The 18,080-nt window shown below is 40.5% G+C and overlaps 1 protein-coding gene and 1 non-coding gene across 51 annotated transcripts in view; both read left to right on the top strand.

Annotated features, from left to right (window-relative positions):
* The window catches only part of CAST (calpastatin), a 111,846-nt gene that overhangs the window by 64,885 nt on the left and 28,881 nt on the right, over window positions 1-18,080 (top strand). For 13 of the 50 annotated variants that reach the window (XM_072790223.1, XM_072790109.1, XM_072790280.1 and 10 more), the window contains 11 exons: window positions 943-1,032; window positions 4,599-4,670; window positions 6,228-6,326; window positions 7,946-8,026; window positions 8,610-8,648; window positions 9,380-9,472; window positions 9,606-9,698; window positions 10,792-10,896; window positions 14,860-14,943; window positions 16,107-16,154; window positions 17,281-17,376. In XM_072790223.1, the coding sequence (XP_072646324.1) occupies window positions 943-1,032; window positions 4,599-4,670; window positions 6,228-6,326; window positions 7,946-8,026; window positions 8,610-8,648; window positions 9,380-9,472; window positions 9,606-9,698; window positions 10,792-10,896; window positions 14,860-14,943; window positions 16,107-16,154; window positions 17,281-17,376 (900 nt within the window). The remainder of the gene's footprint in view (window positions 1-942; window positions 1,033-4,598; window positions 4,671-6,227; window positions 6,327-7,945; window positions 8,027-8,609; window positions 8,649-9,379; window positions 9,473-9,605; window positions 9,699-10,791; window positions 10,897-14,859; window positions 14,944-16,106; window positions 16,155-17,280; window positions 17,377-18,080) is intronic. The other 37 variants (XM_072790196.1, XM_072790357.1, XM_072790309.1 and 34 more) reach the window with 5 other exon arrangements.
* LOC140623738 (U6 spliceosomal RNA) lies at window positions 7,288-7,392 on the top strand. Its single transcript, XR_012023288.1, has one exon. It is a non-coding gene; the product is annotated as a U6 spliceosomal RNA (small nuclear RNA).

Below are 18,080 nucleotides of genomic sequence, written 5' to 3'. Positions count from 1 at the left end.
CTAGTGTCTCAGAGACAGGAAGCTTGGGATAGAGCTTGCCTCCTAGACCCCCCTCCACAGGATCTGCATGATCTGCTCTTTTTTTTTTTTTTTTTAAGATTTTATTTATTCATTCATGAGAGACACACCGAGGGAGGCAGAGATATATAGAGAGAAGCAGGCTCTTTGTAGGGAGCCCGATGTGGGACTTGATCCCCAGACTGGGATCATGTCCTGAGTCGAAGGGATCATGCCCTGGGATCATGCCCTGAGCCACCCAGGTGTCCCTTGCATGATCTGCTCTTTACATGGAAGTCTGAAAGAAGTGTTGAGAATTTTGTTGTGTACGAGATGAATTTAGAGAGCCACAAATCAGAAAGAGATTCCATATTTGCACAGCTAATGGAGGTCCCCTATTGGAAGAAGAACAAACCTTTATGACAAGAACTCTTCCATCGAGAGCTCTTGAAAGACGTCAGGTAGGGTTGCTTCACAGTGGACTTGAAAGAAGACGTTAGGCATTTGTGGCCAACTGAATGCAGCCATTATGCGTTTTGTTCAAATCTATTTTGTTTGGCTCACAGTATTATTAAAATTAATTTTCATGAGCTGCCAACAATTGAAGTCCTAATGTTTCACATAAAATTCAAATTTCTAGCTTCTCTTGAAAATCAGGTTATATGGCAACAAGTGACAAGAGCTTTATACCCGGTATATGTACTCCAATTTATCAAAGCCCCTACCTGGCCCATTTCACTCTCTGTGCACCTGGGGGGACTCTATGCTCTTGAGTCCAGACTTACATGGTGCCCAGTGTTGTACCATGCACAGTAGAAGCTAGTAACCGCTCCTCTGCAAGTTGTCCTTGATGGTAAACTGGCTTAATAGTGATACTTGAAATGCGTGATCTTGAAAATCGTCACTCAAAGATACTTCTATTAATCTTTTTTCTCCCACCTTTAGACTAAAGCACAGGATTCCGTTTCTGCCGGTGGGGAGAGTGTTGTTGCAGGTGCAGCTGCAGCTGCAGCATCTGCCACAGCAGCTAACAAGGTGAGCACACATGGGCAGACATAAAGTATGTAGGTGGGCCTCGCGGCCTATCAGGTCTGTTCCACGGAAGTGCGTGCTTGGTGAAGACCCCTTCCAGCCTGCGCTTCACGTCTGCTTCTCAGTAACCTTTTAGTTCCTGTGGTGCTCCCACACTCAAATAACCTGTATTTGGTAAAACCAAATATGTTCTTATGTGAAATTTACTGAAGAAGAGTTCACATCTAAAGGTTATAGAGTAAGAAGGATAGCAAAACCGATTTAAGAATTCATATATTGGGCAAATATTTATTGAGCACCTACCATGTATCCAGTATCAGTACCAAGAAAAATAAAATGTGAGTTGACTCAGGTCCTGCTTTCAAGATTTATAGCTTTGAAATAAAGTAAATTAAGTTGCTATATTTGAGCAAGCACTTCTCTCAGCTTTCAACGTGGACAGAATCTACCTTGATAAGCGTAAGTCACAAACAGTCCTGGCATCTACATGAGTTGATGGGGGAAATTTTAGAAGGAGACGTTCCCAGCCCTCTCTGGAGAGAGGATGTGTGTCCCTCTGACTAATGATGGGCGAGTCTTCCTTAGGTCACTTGAGAAGCTCCTTCAAATACTAGCCTGGAAATGTAAGATGAGAAGTAGTCTACTGTTTCTACCCATAGCGATAGAGTCAGTAATCAGTTTACGGACCGTGTCTCCCTTGAAATGCTATCTGTCTCTCTGGAAGCCACAAGTAAGTAAATGCAACAACAATAAGAAGATGGAAATGAAATTTTTTTTTTTTTTAGGTAGTAAGTATTCATCTGTTTTTCCACTTTTCAAAATGGGAAAGGTATCCCCCTGTAGGCTAGATGGTAAGGAAAGTCCTAGGATAAAAAGTATGGCACATCTCCTTGAAACATCAGTTTTTCTCAGATTTTGAAAAGGAAGAGTCACATTAGTTTGTAGCCAAACTATATTGCTCTAATTACTATGCATATCACCTTGAGACTTGCACCCTTGTCCCCAAGGGGTATACATTACTGCATGGTGTTGATGAGGGGTACTTAGATGAAATGGTTTGAAAAATGGATAGATTTAGCAGATTTGATAGATTTGAAAAGCTTTAAAAATATAATTAGTTTGAAAGTTTGTGCTAGATGTAAAGTAGCCAAGGAAGAAAGTGAAAGCTAAACAGTAAAGTAAGAGGCTTATGTGGAAATCTGGTGTGCGTTGACTTGGCCTTGAACTTAGGACAAAACATTTCTCTTTCATTTGCCTCTGATTCGCCTCCCATAAAATAGAATTGTTCAGATCTTCATTTTGGGAAAGAGGGGAGTCCATACCATGTTTTAATGCCCTGTGGTGTGACTGCAGGACACCCTAGCTGCAGGCTAGCCTATCCAGGGCCAGAAAAAAACCGAATCCCTGGGACTGCATTCCAAGGCCGATGAAGACAGACCCCTACAAGAAGGTGTTTGGTTAAGGAACTGAGGGATTTTGTCCATTTGTAGGAATCCATGGGACTTTGAGTCAATCCATTTTGAGTTTGACATAAAGGATGGGTAGTTGCAGGCTTGTAGGTTCAGCAAAGTGCAAAAGTGTGAGATGTTCTGGGTACAAAGTACATTCCACTATGGGTAAAGCACCAGGATTGTACGGGGGTGGGGGTGGGAGGGACTGTGAGACCAGAAACAGAGGACGAGGCGCTGCTGTGGGGAAGGCTGAGATGAGTTGACTGGAGTGGTAGCTATGCAACCAGTAGAGGATAAATGTTGAAGGTTGGAGAGCAGTTGAGTGATGTGAGTGCACCCAGCTTCAGGACTGAGCGACGGCAGTGGGTGGGATGAAACGGAAACAGAGATCAGAAGGCTGGTCAAGGAATGTGGCCTTAGTCTTCATGAGTCCTAATTTAGCATCTCTTAGAGCTGGGATAGAACCAGAAGTGCAGGACTCATTGCAGAGGTAAAATCTTCAGGTTTCAGAAAATGATTGCCTGTGATGGGCAGTGGTAACATAAACTCTGAGATGACGTGGGGCTTCAGGGTCTCATGAACTAGAGTCGATAATACCAAGGTGAGGCAAGGGGGGCCCTGTCAGGTTCCTACAAGCACAGGGACCACGCTGATGTGAGTGAGCACCTCCCTAAATTGTGAGCTGGTCCCTGGTTACCAGTGACAGGTGGACAGAGTCAGAAGGGGAACTGGTTGAGGATGAAAAGTGATCTGAGTTTGGATAGGCCAAGTTGAAACGTCAGAGAGAGATGTGTAACAGGGCAATTGGAATGAATGTTGTTTGGAAGTACAGGAGAATGGAGAGAGTGAGCAGAGAGGGGAGGAAGGGAGGAGGAAGAACGAACAGGAATGAGTATCTCATGAGGTTGCAGCTGAATCCTGGAAGTGGATTCCGCTGCCGAGAGCCCGGCTCCTACCTTGCTGGCCTCCAGAGTGTTTTTGACAATCACAGTGGTCACTTCTTTAGCACTTAGTTGGTACCTACGTAATGCTTAGCATGTACCAAAACGGGACTTTCACACTTCAGTACATAAATTTATCCAGTCCTCACTATGCTCTAAGGTAGGTGCAGTCAGTGTCCCACTTGAGGATCCTGAGCTACAGAAGAGGTGACCTGCCTGAAGACTCCTGCGGCCAGTAGGTGGCAGCTGCTGTGCTCCCCACCCTCATGCTCTGCTGCCACGTTCCAGAGCCCTCCACATGAGAGAGTTTTCTATTGTCTTAAATGGACAGCTTCACCTGTCTAGTTCCTGCCAGTCCTTGCAAGCACTTGGGCCTGGCCCTAGAGGATGGTTTTGCTTGGGATCACCAGTGCAGAGCAGAAAGGTGCAGAATGTGGAGGGCTGGGGGCAGCGCGAAAGAGGTGCCAGAGACCAGATGGCCCAAAGGCCAGAAGAGAACTGGGTGATCTTGGCCACGGCAGCTGTGAGAGAGGAGTTAGGAGACGGGTGCTTCCTGAGGTCAGACTTTGGAGATGTTTACGTCTGGATGAAGCATGGAGATTGCAGATCAGAGGGTTTTGGCAATTTTGAAAGAGCAAGTGAACCCATGATGGGAAGGAAATTCATTTTGGGGAGATTAAGAAAGGAGCGGATGATGAAATACTAAAGCAGGGAGTGTGGAGGTCTTCATGTGTGCAGGCAGGGACTAAAAACAGTGACAGGAAGAAGTGGCCGCTTAGAGAAAAAAAATTCCTATGTGCTGCAGACTGACAATGGGCCCTGGGAGAGGCAACGGAGAGCCATGAAGAAAGAGACAGTAGTTTTGGATTCAAGCATTGGTCTTTCCTTTACTGTGTGAACTGGGAAAAATTATTTAATATCTTTGAGTCTTGCTCTCCACATCACTAAATGAAATTAATGTTATTTACGCTGTCCTGATAAAGGATAACACATACAACATGTTATCTGGCACAGAGCAGCTCTTCAGTGTGTGATCAATGCTATTGATATTTTAATGAGCACATCTTTAGATATATCGTTGAATTTTAGTGAATTATTTAATAATTGAATTTGAATTTGTTAAATTGTTGAGGAAAGATGTATGAGAGGGAGTTTTTATTTCTTTCTAAAACCCCAGCAGAAAAAAGAAAAGAAATCATTAACATCGGCTGTACCAGTTGAATCCAAACCGGGTAAACCACCTGGAAAGGTATGAAGATAGCAGGGCATTTCTACATGAGATAATTATTTATTCATAGTCTCTATATTCTTGATCTGATTTTTTTAAGGGCAAACCATATGAAGTAAGATTAAAGACCTTTTAAACGAATTATTGCTATAAGCTAAAAGTGTCATTTTTTTTTTTTCTGGGTATGTTTGGAACACTTAATATTCTAACCCTCCATTCCAAAAACTCTAGTTACATCCCATGGAGTTTACATTCCAGTTTCTCTCTTGCAAATGTAACTTCTTTAACCAGAGGTATCACTAAAGAATATAAGGCAAGTCTTTATTCGGAAATTTCCAAATTAATCAGTCTAAAGCTAACAGATCCCAAATTGTATTACATGATCAGTTCCTAAAACTGTAGTGGGAATATGGTAGTTGAAGGGGAAAAAAAATTAATCATTTTAACCTGGGTTAAATAAAGTAAATAAAGGGCTTTTCCCAGAAATCTTGTTTTAAATGCAACATATTCTTCACAATGAATCATTTTTAACCTCAAAGATAGGATAGAGGCACTCTTACATTCATTATACTGATTAAAACTCATATTGACAAAGTAAATTGTCACTTCTTATAACCTTAACATCCTGTTCAGGTAATTTGTTTTGTAAACATCTTCAGGTAAGCAAGTGAACAAAAAAACCCACAAATGAATGAAAGAATACAGGCAATCCATTTCTGAAATACTCTAATAGGAAGAGGTGTTACCTAGAGGTTTTTTTGGAGTTCTTTGTAAATATGTAACTCTGGAAAACTGATATGCAGTAAATACTAGGCATTTCTCCTATTGCATACAATAACATTATTGCATACAATATCATTCTTTGTGTTTTGTTCTTTTTCTTTTTTAACTGTCAATACATTGGACTGGCAACTTTAACAAACCCATTTGTTCATGTAGTTAATACCATTAGACTTACCGAAGTTGTAATTTTTAGGGGGTGGGAAGTAGGGAGAGAGGGAGAGAGACAATCTCAGGCAGGCTTCCTCCCCAAGGTGGAACATTACTTGGGGTTGATCCCATAACCCTGAGATCATGACCTGAACTGAAATCAAGAGAGCCACCCAACCACTTGAGCCACCCAGGCACCCCTAAAGTTGTGATTCTTACCTCAACGTGGCTTTCTGTCCTTTCAACGTAGAATGTGTACTCTAGGACCTTATGTAATAAAGTCTATTAGAGACCAGATTTTTACAATTTTGATGTTTAAAGAACTTTTGATGTTTGGTGTTTTTCTGTACAGAATGTTTTTGTTTGGAGCGCCTGGGGTGGCTCAGTCAGTTAAACGTTTGCCTTTGACTCAGGTCATGATCTCAGAGTCCTGGGATAGAGTCCTACATCAGGCTCCCTGCTCAGCGGGGGGGTCTGCTGCTCCCTCTATGTCTGCCTGCCTCTCCCCCTGCTTGTGTGCATATGTGTGCTCTCTCTCTTAATTTCACTGAAATAAATAATTTTTTTAAAGAATTTTTTAATTAAAAATTTAGAAGTGAAATATGTATTACAAATAGCATTTAAATACCTGCCCTCTTTCTTTTCTAGTCAGACATGGATGCTGCTTTGGATGACTTAGTAGACACTCTAGGAAAACCTGAAGAAACTAAAGAAGATAATGTACCATATACTGGACCTGAAATTTCAGTATGTGCTTTTGATATCTGTAAAGATTCATACTAAATGGGTAGGAATGCAGATACGGTCATGGTCATGAGGCACCAAAGAATACCTAATGCTCTGTCACTTGGAGTAAAGCAGATGGTGGCATTATTAATAATAGCAACTACAAATTAGTGTTGGGAGTGGAAATGGCTTGTCCTATGGTAGCTATCTATTACATTGACTCAGTGACCATTTATCGATCATTGTGTTATGACTGGTGCTGGGATAAACCTTATTGGGTTACAAAGATTTTTCTGTCCTTGAGATTTAAGTCCACTGGACTTGAACTTATTTTGACTTCTAGAAATTTACCACCCTCAGTTCATCCCCCCTGCCCCGTCTAATTCCTAAAAAAGCAAAAAAAAAAAAAAAAAAAAAAAAAATTACATGTTCCTTGATATTAAAAAGATTAAAAGGATATGCTGTAGATTGGAGGAAATACTTGGCAACAGACATGACAAAGGATTTGTTTTTCTAGAATTTATGAAGAATTGTAAATAAAAAAGACAACCCAATAGAAAAATAGGAGAAAACTTGTTTGGCTCATAAATACGTAAAATTCTGTAGGAATTAGAGAAATGATACCAAACTATGAAGAGACCATTTCACACTCATCAGATTGGCAAAAGTATAAATGTCTGACAGCTCATGTAGAGCTTGTAGATATTGAAGATGTGCTTACTCTTCAGGTAGCAGTTCCACCTTGAGAGAGATTCTCTGGGAGGAAGCCTTGCCCGTGTGTACCAGGAGTTATAAGAATAAAACATTTGGAAAGGATTTTGATCAACAGCAGACAAGATGATATAATGGAACACTTTATAGGGGTTAAAACAAATTATTCATGTATCAACATGGATACATTACAAAAGCATAGTTTTGAATAAAAATACAAAATGATATCTAAAATATGCCATTTCTATAACATTTGGAAGTATGCAAAATAGTGCTCAGTAGCAGTGCATATGCTAAAATTGGAATGATACAGAGAAGATTAGCTTGACCACTCTGTGCGGAGCACATGCAAATTTGTAAAGCATTCTATATTTTTTCAATTAAAAAATATGCAAAGTAATACTACATATTGTTTGTGGGTACCTACATATGGAATAATTGTGTTAAAATGCACTCAGTTTTAAGTGGGTAGGTGTAATAAAGTTCTAGATGATGACTGGCTAATAAGGAAGATGAATGAGATTATAGAGGTTAGTTAACCAGGATATATTATCAGACCTTTTTGTCTTAGAAATTACATCTCAAAGCCTTGGGTATCAGGTTATAGAGATGTTTATTATTAACTTTTTTGTATGTTTTGGAAATAGTTAATGAAAAACATTTTAAAGTAAAATGTACTTTGATATAAGACTTAAATTTAATATAGTGGTTTGAATGTTTTCTAGTTATTATATATGGGTTAGGCTAACTAAAGTGTTGTATAAACTTAATTTCAGTGTTGTGTAAAGCATTGGCTTTTTAATGGCTTACATTTCATTTCAGTAACTCCATAAATTACTAATGGGAATAGTAGTTTGGTTGCTGAATACACACACAACGTTCTCAGCTAATTAATTATATAATATCCCTGTGTGTGGTTTTTATTCCAGGATCCGATGACTTCCACCTACATAGAGGAATTAGGTAAAAGAGAAGTCACACTTCCTCCAAAGTACAGGGAACTTTTGGCAGTAAGTTAAATTATCGTTTACTTTTTTACTGTTTACTTTTTTAGAACATGATCTTTATCCCTTCAGTATAGTCACGTTTTTTAGATTTAGAAAATATGATGGGGCAGGTGAACTTGTTACAGTGACTCTCAGTGTATCCATTTGCTAGGGCTGACATAACTCAGTACCATAGACTGGGGTGGCTTGAACAACAGGAAGACATTGTCCTACAGTCTTGGAGGCTGGAAGACTGGAATGGGTGTGGGCAGCGTGGGTGTGAGGGAAGGATCTGAGGCCTCCCTCCTTGGTATGTACATGGCCATCTTCCCTCTTTGTGCATCTCCTAGTCCATGTTTCCCCACTTCTATAAGAACAGGAGGCATATGGGACCACCACCTATCCTAATGTCCTCATTTAACCTTAATTATCTCTTTAAAGGCCCATTGTCCAAATGTAGTCACATGCTGGAGTACTAGGGGTAAAGGAATTCAACAATATGACTTTTGGGAAAACACAATTCATAACACTCACTGAGCCTTACATTTTGCCTGTTGTAAAAATTACTTTTGGTCGCTCAACATGACCAAATTAATATTTGTTTCAGAAAAAAGAAGGTATCACAGTGCCTCCTCCAGACTCTTCGGTGAGTTTACATAAATGTTCTTCTGAGATCCAGGTTAACCTGTTTTTAAATCTTTAGTTGTGGGAGGCACCTGAGTGGCTCAGTTCAGTGTCCAACTCTTGGTTTCGGCCCAAGTCATGTTCTCATGTGTCATGAGACTGAGCCCCAGGTCAGGCTCTGTGCTCAGCAGGGAGTCTGCTTGAGATTCACTTTCTTTCTCCCTCTGCTTCTGCCCCCCTCACACTCACTTCCCCTTGCTCTCTCTCTCAAATAAATAAGTCTTTAAAAAAAAATCTTTAGTTGGGGGATATGTCATCAATTCTCTATATTATGTCTATGGCTAATCTCTAAATCAGATTAAGTTTCCATCTGTTCAGAGGCCGGGGATGACGTGGGGGTTGTTTCAGTGCTCATGGATTCATACGTAGTTTTTTTTGTTTTGTTTTGTTTTTTTGTTTTTTTTGTTTTTTTTTAGAGGAAGAAGAATGGAGCCAAGAAAGTTTTGCAGTAAAATAAATGTTAATAGAATGAGAATATCCTAACACGTGATCCATTTAAAAGAGGGAAACAGGCAAATAGGATTAGTGAGCACCCATTCCCTTCCAAATGTAGGCTTTCATCTGAGTTAGTTGATAAGGTATTTTATTTGGTAGTAAAGGAATGTCAGATTATTCTTCCTTTGCTGAGTTTATATTGTGATCCTTAACTTGAATGACTCTCATATATGCCCCATCGTGTCCCTGTTTCTTTAGAAACCCATGGGGCCCAATGATGCCATAGATGCTTTGTCATCTGACTTCACCTGCAGTTCACCTACCGATGCTGGAAAGAAAACTAAGGAAGAGGTATTATTTTAAACATAATTGCAGTGCTTGTTAGAAACCGTATCAGACTTTAAAACAACTTCTTTTTAGTTCTGGTTATTGTAATTGCCCTTCTTTCATCTTTAAGTCTGATCTTTTGTGTTTTGCCTTTCAGAAATCTACAGGAGAAGAGATTTTAAAAGCCCAGCCAGCCAGGGTAACCAAAAGTGCTGCTTCACCCCAAGAGAAAAAAAGAAAGGTGGAGGAGGTATAAATAATTACTTCTTTGAAAATAACCACGGTCCTTCTCCTGACAGCAGTTACTTTCCTGAGCCTGATCCAGCTGATTCAGGATAATCACAATAGAGCGTTATTCCTGATGTGGAGCATCTTTTTTCCCTCGGGTCTGTGTAGATTAGTGAATCCAATCAGGGTTCTATTGATTATCTCCAGGCAAGCCTTCTGTGTTTCTACGAATGCTGTTCATGATTTCAGAACAGTTTTCTTCATTGTGAAACAAGAGTATCTCACCACTAAAATATACAGAAAGACAAGACACCAAAAAAAATTGTACCTTTGGAACATAACATCTTCACCGTGATTTTTTTTTAATGGAGTTTGACCTGTGAATCAATCACTAGTGGAATGTTGGCCTAGCTGTTTCAGGTCACTTCTCCTGACCACAGTCACATAATTGTCACAAATCTTGAAAGGTGATCCAGCGGCTCAAGGCTGGATGAGAAAACGTGCTCCATCTGCAGACAGTCCAGATAGTGCAAGGAGCATGTCTGTTGGATCTGCTCTGCCTCTCCCTTCCTGGAGGGGACAGTTTATTTTTATCTGGCAGGCTGGGGAGCGGTGAGAGCACCACACCCCAAGAGTGGGAGTTCCTACAGCTATTGGCCATTGTGCCTTCAGAAAAGAAGGCTGCAAGGGGCCACTCTGGGTTTCCCGGCTTCCTGGGCTTAGCTAGTTTGCTAAGGGACAGGGTTGTCAGAAATTATTTTTAGAGACACATTAAAAAAAAAACAGGAAAGTGAAAGTTTACTTCTTGCAGCTTTTATTTCTATGCAAGTATTTTATAATAATATTATAGCTTGATAAATAAGGGGTGAAGTGTGCCCCTGAGGGTAGAAACTGTGTAAGACACTGTGGAAGTATCTTAGCCCCAGTATTTTTCACTGGTAAGTTCTTTTTCCTTTCTCTCTTTTCTTAGGTTTCAAGTAGCACTGCCTTCTCAAAGTCCTCTAATCCACGACTCCTCTGACAAATTTGAAATTAGGATTTCACAGAGAAGTGGATGGATTGTGCAGGCTGAGGAGATGTTGTCTTTGTTAATGTACAGAGTTTTTCCTTTTTAGCAGGACGCAATGAGTGATCAAGCACTGGAGGCTCTTTCAGCTTCTTTGGGCAGCCGGAAGCCAGAACCCGAGCTGGACCTCAGTTCCATTAAGGAAGTCGACGAGGTACTGACCTTGGAGTTTATTGATAAAGCGCGTCAGTCTGCAGGTTATGAAACTAACTGCCTTATGCATGTTTAGAATTTTCACACAACTTTGCTTTATTGGAGATTAAAAACAAATTGCTCTTCATTCTATCTTACTTTCAGAGTCCGGTTAACTTAGATCTTCAGTCCTGGGCAGTTAGAGTTTGCCTTATAAACCATCTAGAATTTTAATATTTAAAGTGAATGCTAATCTCTTTTGCCAATGCTTCAGTGACCCCTGACGAGACAAGATAACGTGGAAGCAGTGGCCTGGTGAGAAATAGGTTTATCTGCTCTTGTGGACATGGAAATGTATATTTTCAGAAGGGTTCCAGGTGCCTGTCTTTATAAGGAAAGAGGGAGAATGCTGTCGATGGGATGGGAAGAGGCTTCTTTGTGGAACTATGGAGAAAAATGTTGAAAATCTTGTCCCAAATTAGAATAACATCAAGTAACAATTAACTCTATAAGTGGAGTTCCTGTGTGCTTAGAGTGTGATGATGGGGGGTATTTATCCCACCACACTCTGACATCTTAACAAATCTTCTGAGCCAAAGCAAGTTTCTGTTTGGTGGAGAGGCGTTTTTTTCATGAGATTACAGTTTTTGAAGACTTTTCCAACTGAGTTATCTGGGATAAAAGAGGATAGAAAAGAGGGAATGGCCCTGCCAGCAAGGTAGCATAGTTGGGGAACATGGAAATCCAGCCTGGGGACCCTCAGGGGTGCCAGCCTATCAGCACAGGGAGGGGAGCTGGCAGGTGTTGCTGTCATAATGCTGCTGCCCCCTCTGTCACTTCCTGTTCTGAATCACTGAGGAAGGTGAGTCTCAGTGAGACCCCGGCAACTCTCCCTGAGTCTGGGACCGCTCTGGTCCAAGATGGGCCAGTTTCTATCTTCGGCTTTCTTTGAGGGCTCACCGGGCACAGTGTGGCATGACAAGCTTTGTGGAGGCGAACACAAGGGAGCCGGGGAAGCAGTCCTTGTCCTCCAGGACCAAGTAATGTATTGAGAAGAAAAAAGAAACTTGCGTGAAGACACACTGTGAGATGCACATGTGTTAGAGCAGCCACATAGACGAGCTGTCTCAGGGAGAGGGTGATCCTGGAGGAACCCTGGGGGGGGCTGCGGATCAGGCCAGGTTCAGTGGTGTCCCTCTACCACCAGAGAGCTACGGGGCAGTGAGCCAATGGCACTTACAGATACTTCATGTGATTTACTAAGACAATAATTTGGGGTGGAAAGCTATAAACAGCAATCCCAGGACAGCCTTCGAGTGATTAAAATCAGATAAGTAGAGAGGTGCCTGGGTGGCTCAGTGGGTGAGTTTCTCAGATCGTGATCCCAGGGTCCTGGAATTGAGACCCGCACTGGGATCCCTGCAGAGAACCTGCTTCTCCCTCTACCTCTGTCTCTGCCTTTCTCTGTGTCTCTCAAGAGTAAATAAATAAAATCTTTAAAAAAAAAATAGATAAATAGAAGTTAAAAATGTCGCATAAAAATAACTTCTTAAGCAGTTGGGATAACTAATTTTGGGATGTGTATACGTGTATTCCACTCCCTATGGAAAAAAAAAAAAAAACAACCACAAGCAGAAAACTCCTAAAATTTTAACTGAAAGAACTGTTCTTTCTACTCTTTATATTAGTTTCTACTTTATCGTCTGCAGTTTTCCACTAGTTTTCCTTTTTAATTATGTACGAAGTATAAATATTTCCTTAGATCTTCCAGTCCTCTGGATTCTTAAGCTGAACTTTTAGTGCCTGATGGTGAATGTAATACTTTCTGGATAGTCTGATGTTTTGATAAGCGTCATAAAGTTTAATATCCTATAGGAGTCCAGAGCCTCTCCAGTACATTCCATACTAGAGAGGTCTCTGTGGAAAAACTGCATAATGCTTCAGAGAAGACATCCATGCCTACTTATCATTTTTATAATAGATCATAACATAAAATAAATATTCTATAATGATACCTTACTAATCTTCCCCATTTCTGTGTGTAGTTACCTAGTCGGGTGCTATTTAAATTCAGTAGACATGCCTAGAGTGCAGGCATGTAAAGAACATAAAGATCAAACAGGAATAGAACAGATCTCACTGTGCACATGATCCTCATTGTCCACAAGCCTGGAGAAGACAGTCTGATACAGGAGACCCTTGACTTTCACAAAGCCTGTTTTCCAGATGGAAACCTCACAAATATCTGGAGTTTGGAGAATACCACTACATAATAGGACTTTCTCCGTATGCTGCAGTAGAATGTAATTAGAAATATTTTTTAAAAAACAACAACAAAACCTATCATCCCTTAATGAGAATGGTTAATTTATAGAACAATAAAACTGTCATTCTAAACCATAGGAGAGTGTTTGGCTCACTAAAAGTGCTTAAGATGTTTTAAATTAATCATCTAATCATTCAGTGTAGAATTATAATTCTTAAGTATGGGTGGAGGGATGGGTTGAGCAGGAATTTCCCAAATGATGCTCCACTTGATACCCAGGAGCCCCTTGTTTTGTGATTTAAATCCATGCCTTGATAGAGGAACCAATTATTACATATCATGGAACTTCCCATCAGTCACCAGTCGTTTAAAATGCAAATGTCATATCCTAGAAGCCAGTGATCTACTATAGAAGTACACTTTCATCTCTAATGCAGTCGGTTTTTCATGGTTCTGTAATCCCGTAAAGTCCTAGTGTTGTTGGAGGAAGTCCTTTTTTATTGCGGGATTATTTATGATAGCCAAATTCTAGAAGCAGCCCGTCTCCATCAGTAGAGGAATGGATAAAGAAGATGAGGTATGTGCATACAGTGGATTAAATGGATTAATCAGCCATTAAAAAGAATGAAATCTTGCCATTTGCAACATCATGGATAGAACTAGAGTGTATAAACTTTAGGGAAATAAGTTACTCAGAGAAAGACAAATACCATATGATTTCAGTCATGTGGAATGTAAGAAAACCAAGCACGCAAGCAAACAAAAAGAGTAACAAACGAAGAAACAGACTCTTTTAACTGTAGAGAACAAACTGATGGTCACCAGGGGAGAATGGGTGAAATAGGTGCTGGGGATTAAGAGTACATATAACATGATAAGCACCGGGTAATGTATAGAACTGTTGAATTGCTATATAGTACACCTGAAGCTAATGTAAACCTATATGTTAATTAGACTGGAATTTTTTTTTAATATTTATTCATGAGAGACACAGAGAGACAGGCAGAGACATAGGCAGAGGGAGAAGCAGCCTCCCCACAGGGAAGCCCAAGGGGGGACTTGATCCCAGGACCCCAGGATCACGCCCTGAGCTACATACAGACACTCAACCACTGAGCCACCCAGGTGGCCCAATTACACTGGAATTAAAAGAAGAACACTTAAAAAGAAGGGAGTCCTTTCAAAAGAGGCAAAGTGTATTATCCATGGATCAGTCAAGATGTGCCATGAGATGCTCCTCTCGTTTCTGAACTGTGTTTTAACATTCATGGGAACTAATTGTTTCCTCCCCTTCGATGACTCCTGTGTTGAGTAAGACAGACGGAGGCTATTAAAATAATTACTAACTCTGCCCTGTGCTTACCTGCCTCAAAGGATATTTTATTTGCTTTTCCTTAGTGATCCTTACACGTGTCAGTAGCCCCATTTTGCCGCTGAAGGAAGACTCAGTGGCTCCCCACAGTCACAGAGCAGCTGAGCGCAGGGCAGGGACACCTCTCCAGGGTTCCTGGCCATCTTGTGACTCGGCCACCGCGGCCTTCCTCACAGCCAGCGCTCACCACGCTCTTGTGCTCTGTAGTTTACAAGGCGCACAGATGCACTTGAATCTGATAGGATCTTCCCCACACCACTCATGAAGTCCAGAAAGCGAGATCCTCTTATTTCACGTGCATTACCAACGTTTCTGTGTTTTATTCCCTCCCCCTCCATTTTCATCAGGCAAAAGCCAAAGAAGAGAAACTAAAGAAGTGTGGTGAAGATGAGGAAACTGTCCCATCAGAGTACAGATTAAAACCAGCTACGGTACGTTGTTAGCCGCAGTGCCCAACAGCATAATCCTCCTCTTGCCTCCACATCATGTTTTGTTGGGTCTGACCCAGTTCATATCCATGTAAAACCCCACTCTCTAAAGTTAGTTAAGGGATAGTTTCCTAAGTGGTAACCGTGTGCTCATTCAAATTCACACAAATGCAAGTGTTACAGCTGTCAGTGATGCACGACGTAGGTCCTTAACCTTAAAGCCCAAGGATCAATTCGGGAATATTGTTTTCTAGAACTGCCGTATAGATAAGAGCAGCATAGACCTTTTAAGGGGTAGATGTGAATGTACAACTATTTACCTCCTCAGTTAAGGTGGTTTTATTGTTGTTGGCTTTGGTTTAAAATGAGGATGGTGGACCGACTCCTATAGTTGTACTTGTAATTTATCTTTGAAAAAATATACACCAATGCTTGATGGAAGGTTTCTCAGTTTTAGAAAGAGTCTGGATTACATGTCTCCAGAATACAAAAACAGAATTGTAGGAATGAGATTTATCTCTTCACCCTGGGTTGGAGAAAGGAGACTTTTTTTTAATAGCTCAAATCTTTATTCTAATACTTGATAAGAAAAAGAAAAAAAAAAAGCCTGAGGATGTATTCACTCAAATATAAGAAATTCACTCAAATATATGTATACAATGGACTCAGCCATTAGAAACGACAAATACCCACCATTTGCTTTGACGTGGATGGACCTGGAGGGTATTATGCTGAGTGAAGTAAGTCAATCGGAGAAGGATAAACATTATATGGTCTCATTCATTTGGGGAATATATAAAAATTAGTGAAAGGGAATAAAGGGAAAGGAGAGAAAATGAGTGAAAATATCAGTGATGGTGACAAAACATGAGAGACTCCTAACTCTGGGAAACGAATAAGGGGTAGTGGAAGGGGAGGTGGGTGGTGGGTGGGGGTGACTGGGTGATGGGCACTGAGGGGGGCACTTGGTGTTATGCTATATGTTGGCAAATTGAACTCCAATAAAAAAATTTTTTAAAAAAATTCACTCAACAAATCACTCAAATATAAGGAAGAAAAAACCAATCTGTCTTCTCATATCCTGGAATTCCCTAAAACAAACTTAATGGGACAAGAAAACGAAATGTTCTATTTCATTTTCAGTGAATTTTCTATCTTATTTTCAGGATAAAGATGGAAAACCTCTATTGCCAGAGCCTGAAGAAAAATCCAAGGTTAGAAAATGATTCTTCTGATAATTAACAAAAGCACTGTAAAGTATAAGTTGAGATAATTTAGACAGGATTTCACCGTGGAGACTTTAATGCCAACCTAGTATTGGAGAGAGGGAAACTTGTGATGGCGACACTCCTATCACTGACTTTTTCACATATTTTCATGATGATTCTCCTCATGAATTATTACGAGAATGTTACCAGTTTTCTAGGTGACATTCATTGGACTTTAGGAGCTGATGTCAAGAGAGCCTCAAATTAGATTGTTTGCACTTCAGAGTTTGATTGTAATTGTGACGTCATGATACTCTAATGATTCTATAACTGCTTTAAGTTGGTATCAAGCGGCATATTTAGCTGTTAGGATACAATAAGCAGCAACATTTATTAATCACTTACTCTGTGCCTGACACCATATTGATTGCCTTTCATACGTTACCTCTTTGGGTGCTTGTTGGACGAAGAAGGTGCTATTATCATTCTCATTTTACATGTGAGGAAACTGAGAGGCAGAGAGGTTATGCAAGTCACCCAAGGTCACACACCTAGAAAATAGCAAGGGCAGTGCCCCAAAACTCAGGCTGTCCTAGACAGAGGCACGGCATCCCAATCACCTACAGCTATAGATGACTGGTATTAATCAAAATTTCCACAAGCTCTAAATGAATTTCATCTGAAGCACTTAGGGATAGGAGAACTTTCCTGCCCAGATCCCACACAGTCATGGGAAAGGAGTATATGATCTCTGTCTCCTGAGCTATTCAGAAGGAAGTCATTAGGAAATAGTTAAAAAAAAAAAAAAAAATCCCATAAGAAAAAAGCTTTTATATGGATCTTCATTGAAAAGAACTGGCAGTTTTATTTGAACACAATTCTTCAGAAATCGAAGTAAACTCTTGACTAAGCGAATGATTTCTGTGGTATTCAGGTGTCTGGTATTCCTTGGTTGTTGCATGACGTTTATCTTATATAGATAAATTTTAAAACATCCCCAATACGAATTTTGGTTTTAGATCCTAAAATATGGCCTAATATGTGTTAACAAAAAAAAAAATACTTCTGTATGAAAAACTTGTTTATAACAAACATATAGTCCCTTAATAATGTAGTGTTTCTTCTATTACAGCCCCTGAGTGAATCAGAACTCATTGATGAGCTTTCAGAAGATTTTAACCAGCCTAAAAGTAAAGGAGAACAGTCTAAGCCAACTGAAAAAACAGAAGTATGTTTCTCAAAAGTAAAGGTCTCTAGTTCTGTGTTTTTTTAAAATATTGTTCCATACTCTTAAGAATGCGAGGCCCAAACTGTTTTAGCATGAAGAAGTTGATAGAGACCCATTATGCCATTTTTTTTTTTTTACACGCAGTTGTCATCTTGACTTTTTCTAGATGTGCTTGCTTTTCCCAAAGAGACCTTGATAGTCTTACACAATTGAAGTCCTATAATTATGCCTTCAGGGGAGCAAGCACAACCGTGCTTTCCTTTCTGTTCATCCTTCTGTAACGGACCTAGTCACAGTTGTCATCACCACTCACCTCAGGACGGTTGGGGCCCCTGTTGGCAGTCTCCTTTCGGTCCCTCCCATATCTCTCTGCCGGAATTACTGTTTCTTAGGCGTCTTGGTAGTCACATCATTCCCCTGCTCCCACTCTCACAACCTCCCCATTCCCCACCCAATAAAAGTCCCTGCTCCTGTGTTCTGGTCCCAGCTGCCTTCCTTACCCCAAGGTGTGTCCTCCAAATACTAAACTGTGACAGTAAGTGCTTGTGTGTGTGTGTGTGTGTGCGCGCGCGCGTCCTTGGCTTTTCTCATGTGGTCCTTCTTTATGGAATAATGTTCCATCCTAATTCCCAACCATCTAAAATGTTAGTCATGCCTTTAAAGCTCTGCTGAAATATGGTCTTTGTCTCCTGCTTTTCCCTCCC

The sequence above is a fragment of the Canis lupus genome, chromosome 2 (assembly GCF_048164855.1).
Source record: "Canis lupus baileyi chromosome 2, mCanLup2.hap1, whole genome shotgun sequence".
Classification (NCBI taxonomy): Eukaryota; Metazoa; Chordata; class Mammalia; order Carnivora; family Canidae; genus Canis; species Canis lupus.
Note: the sequence above shows the minus strand (reverse complement) of the source record. Positions and strands in the feature narration are given on the sequence as shown.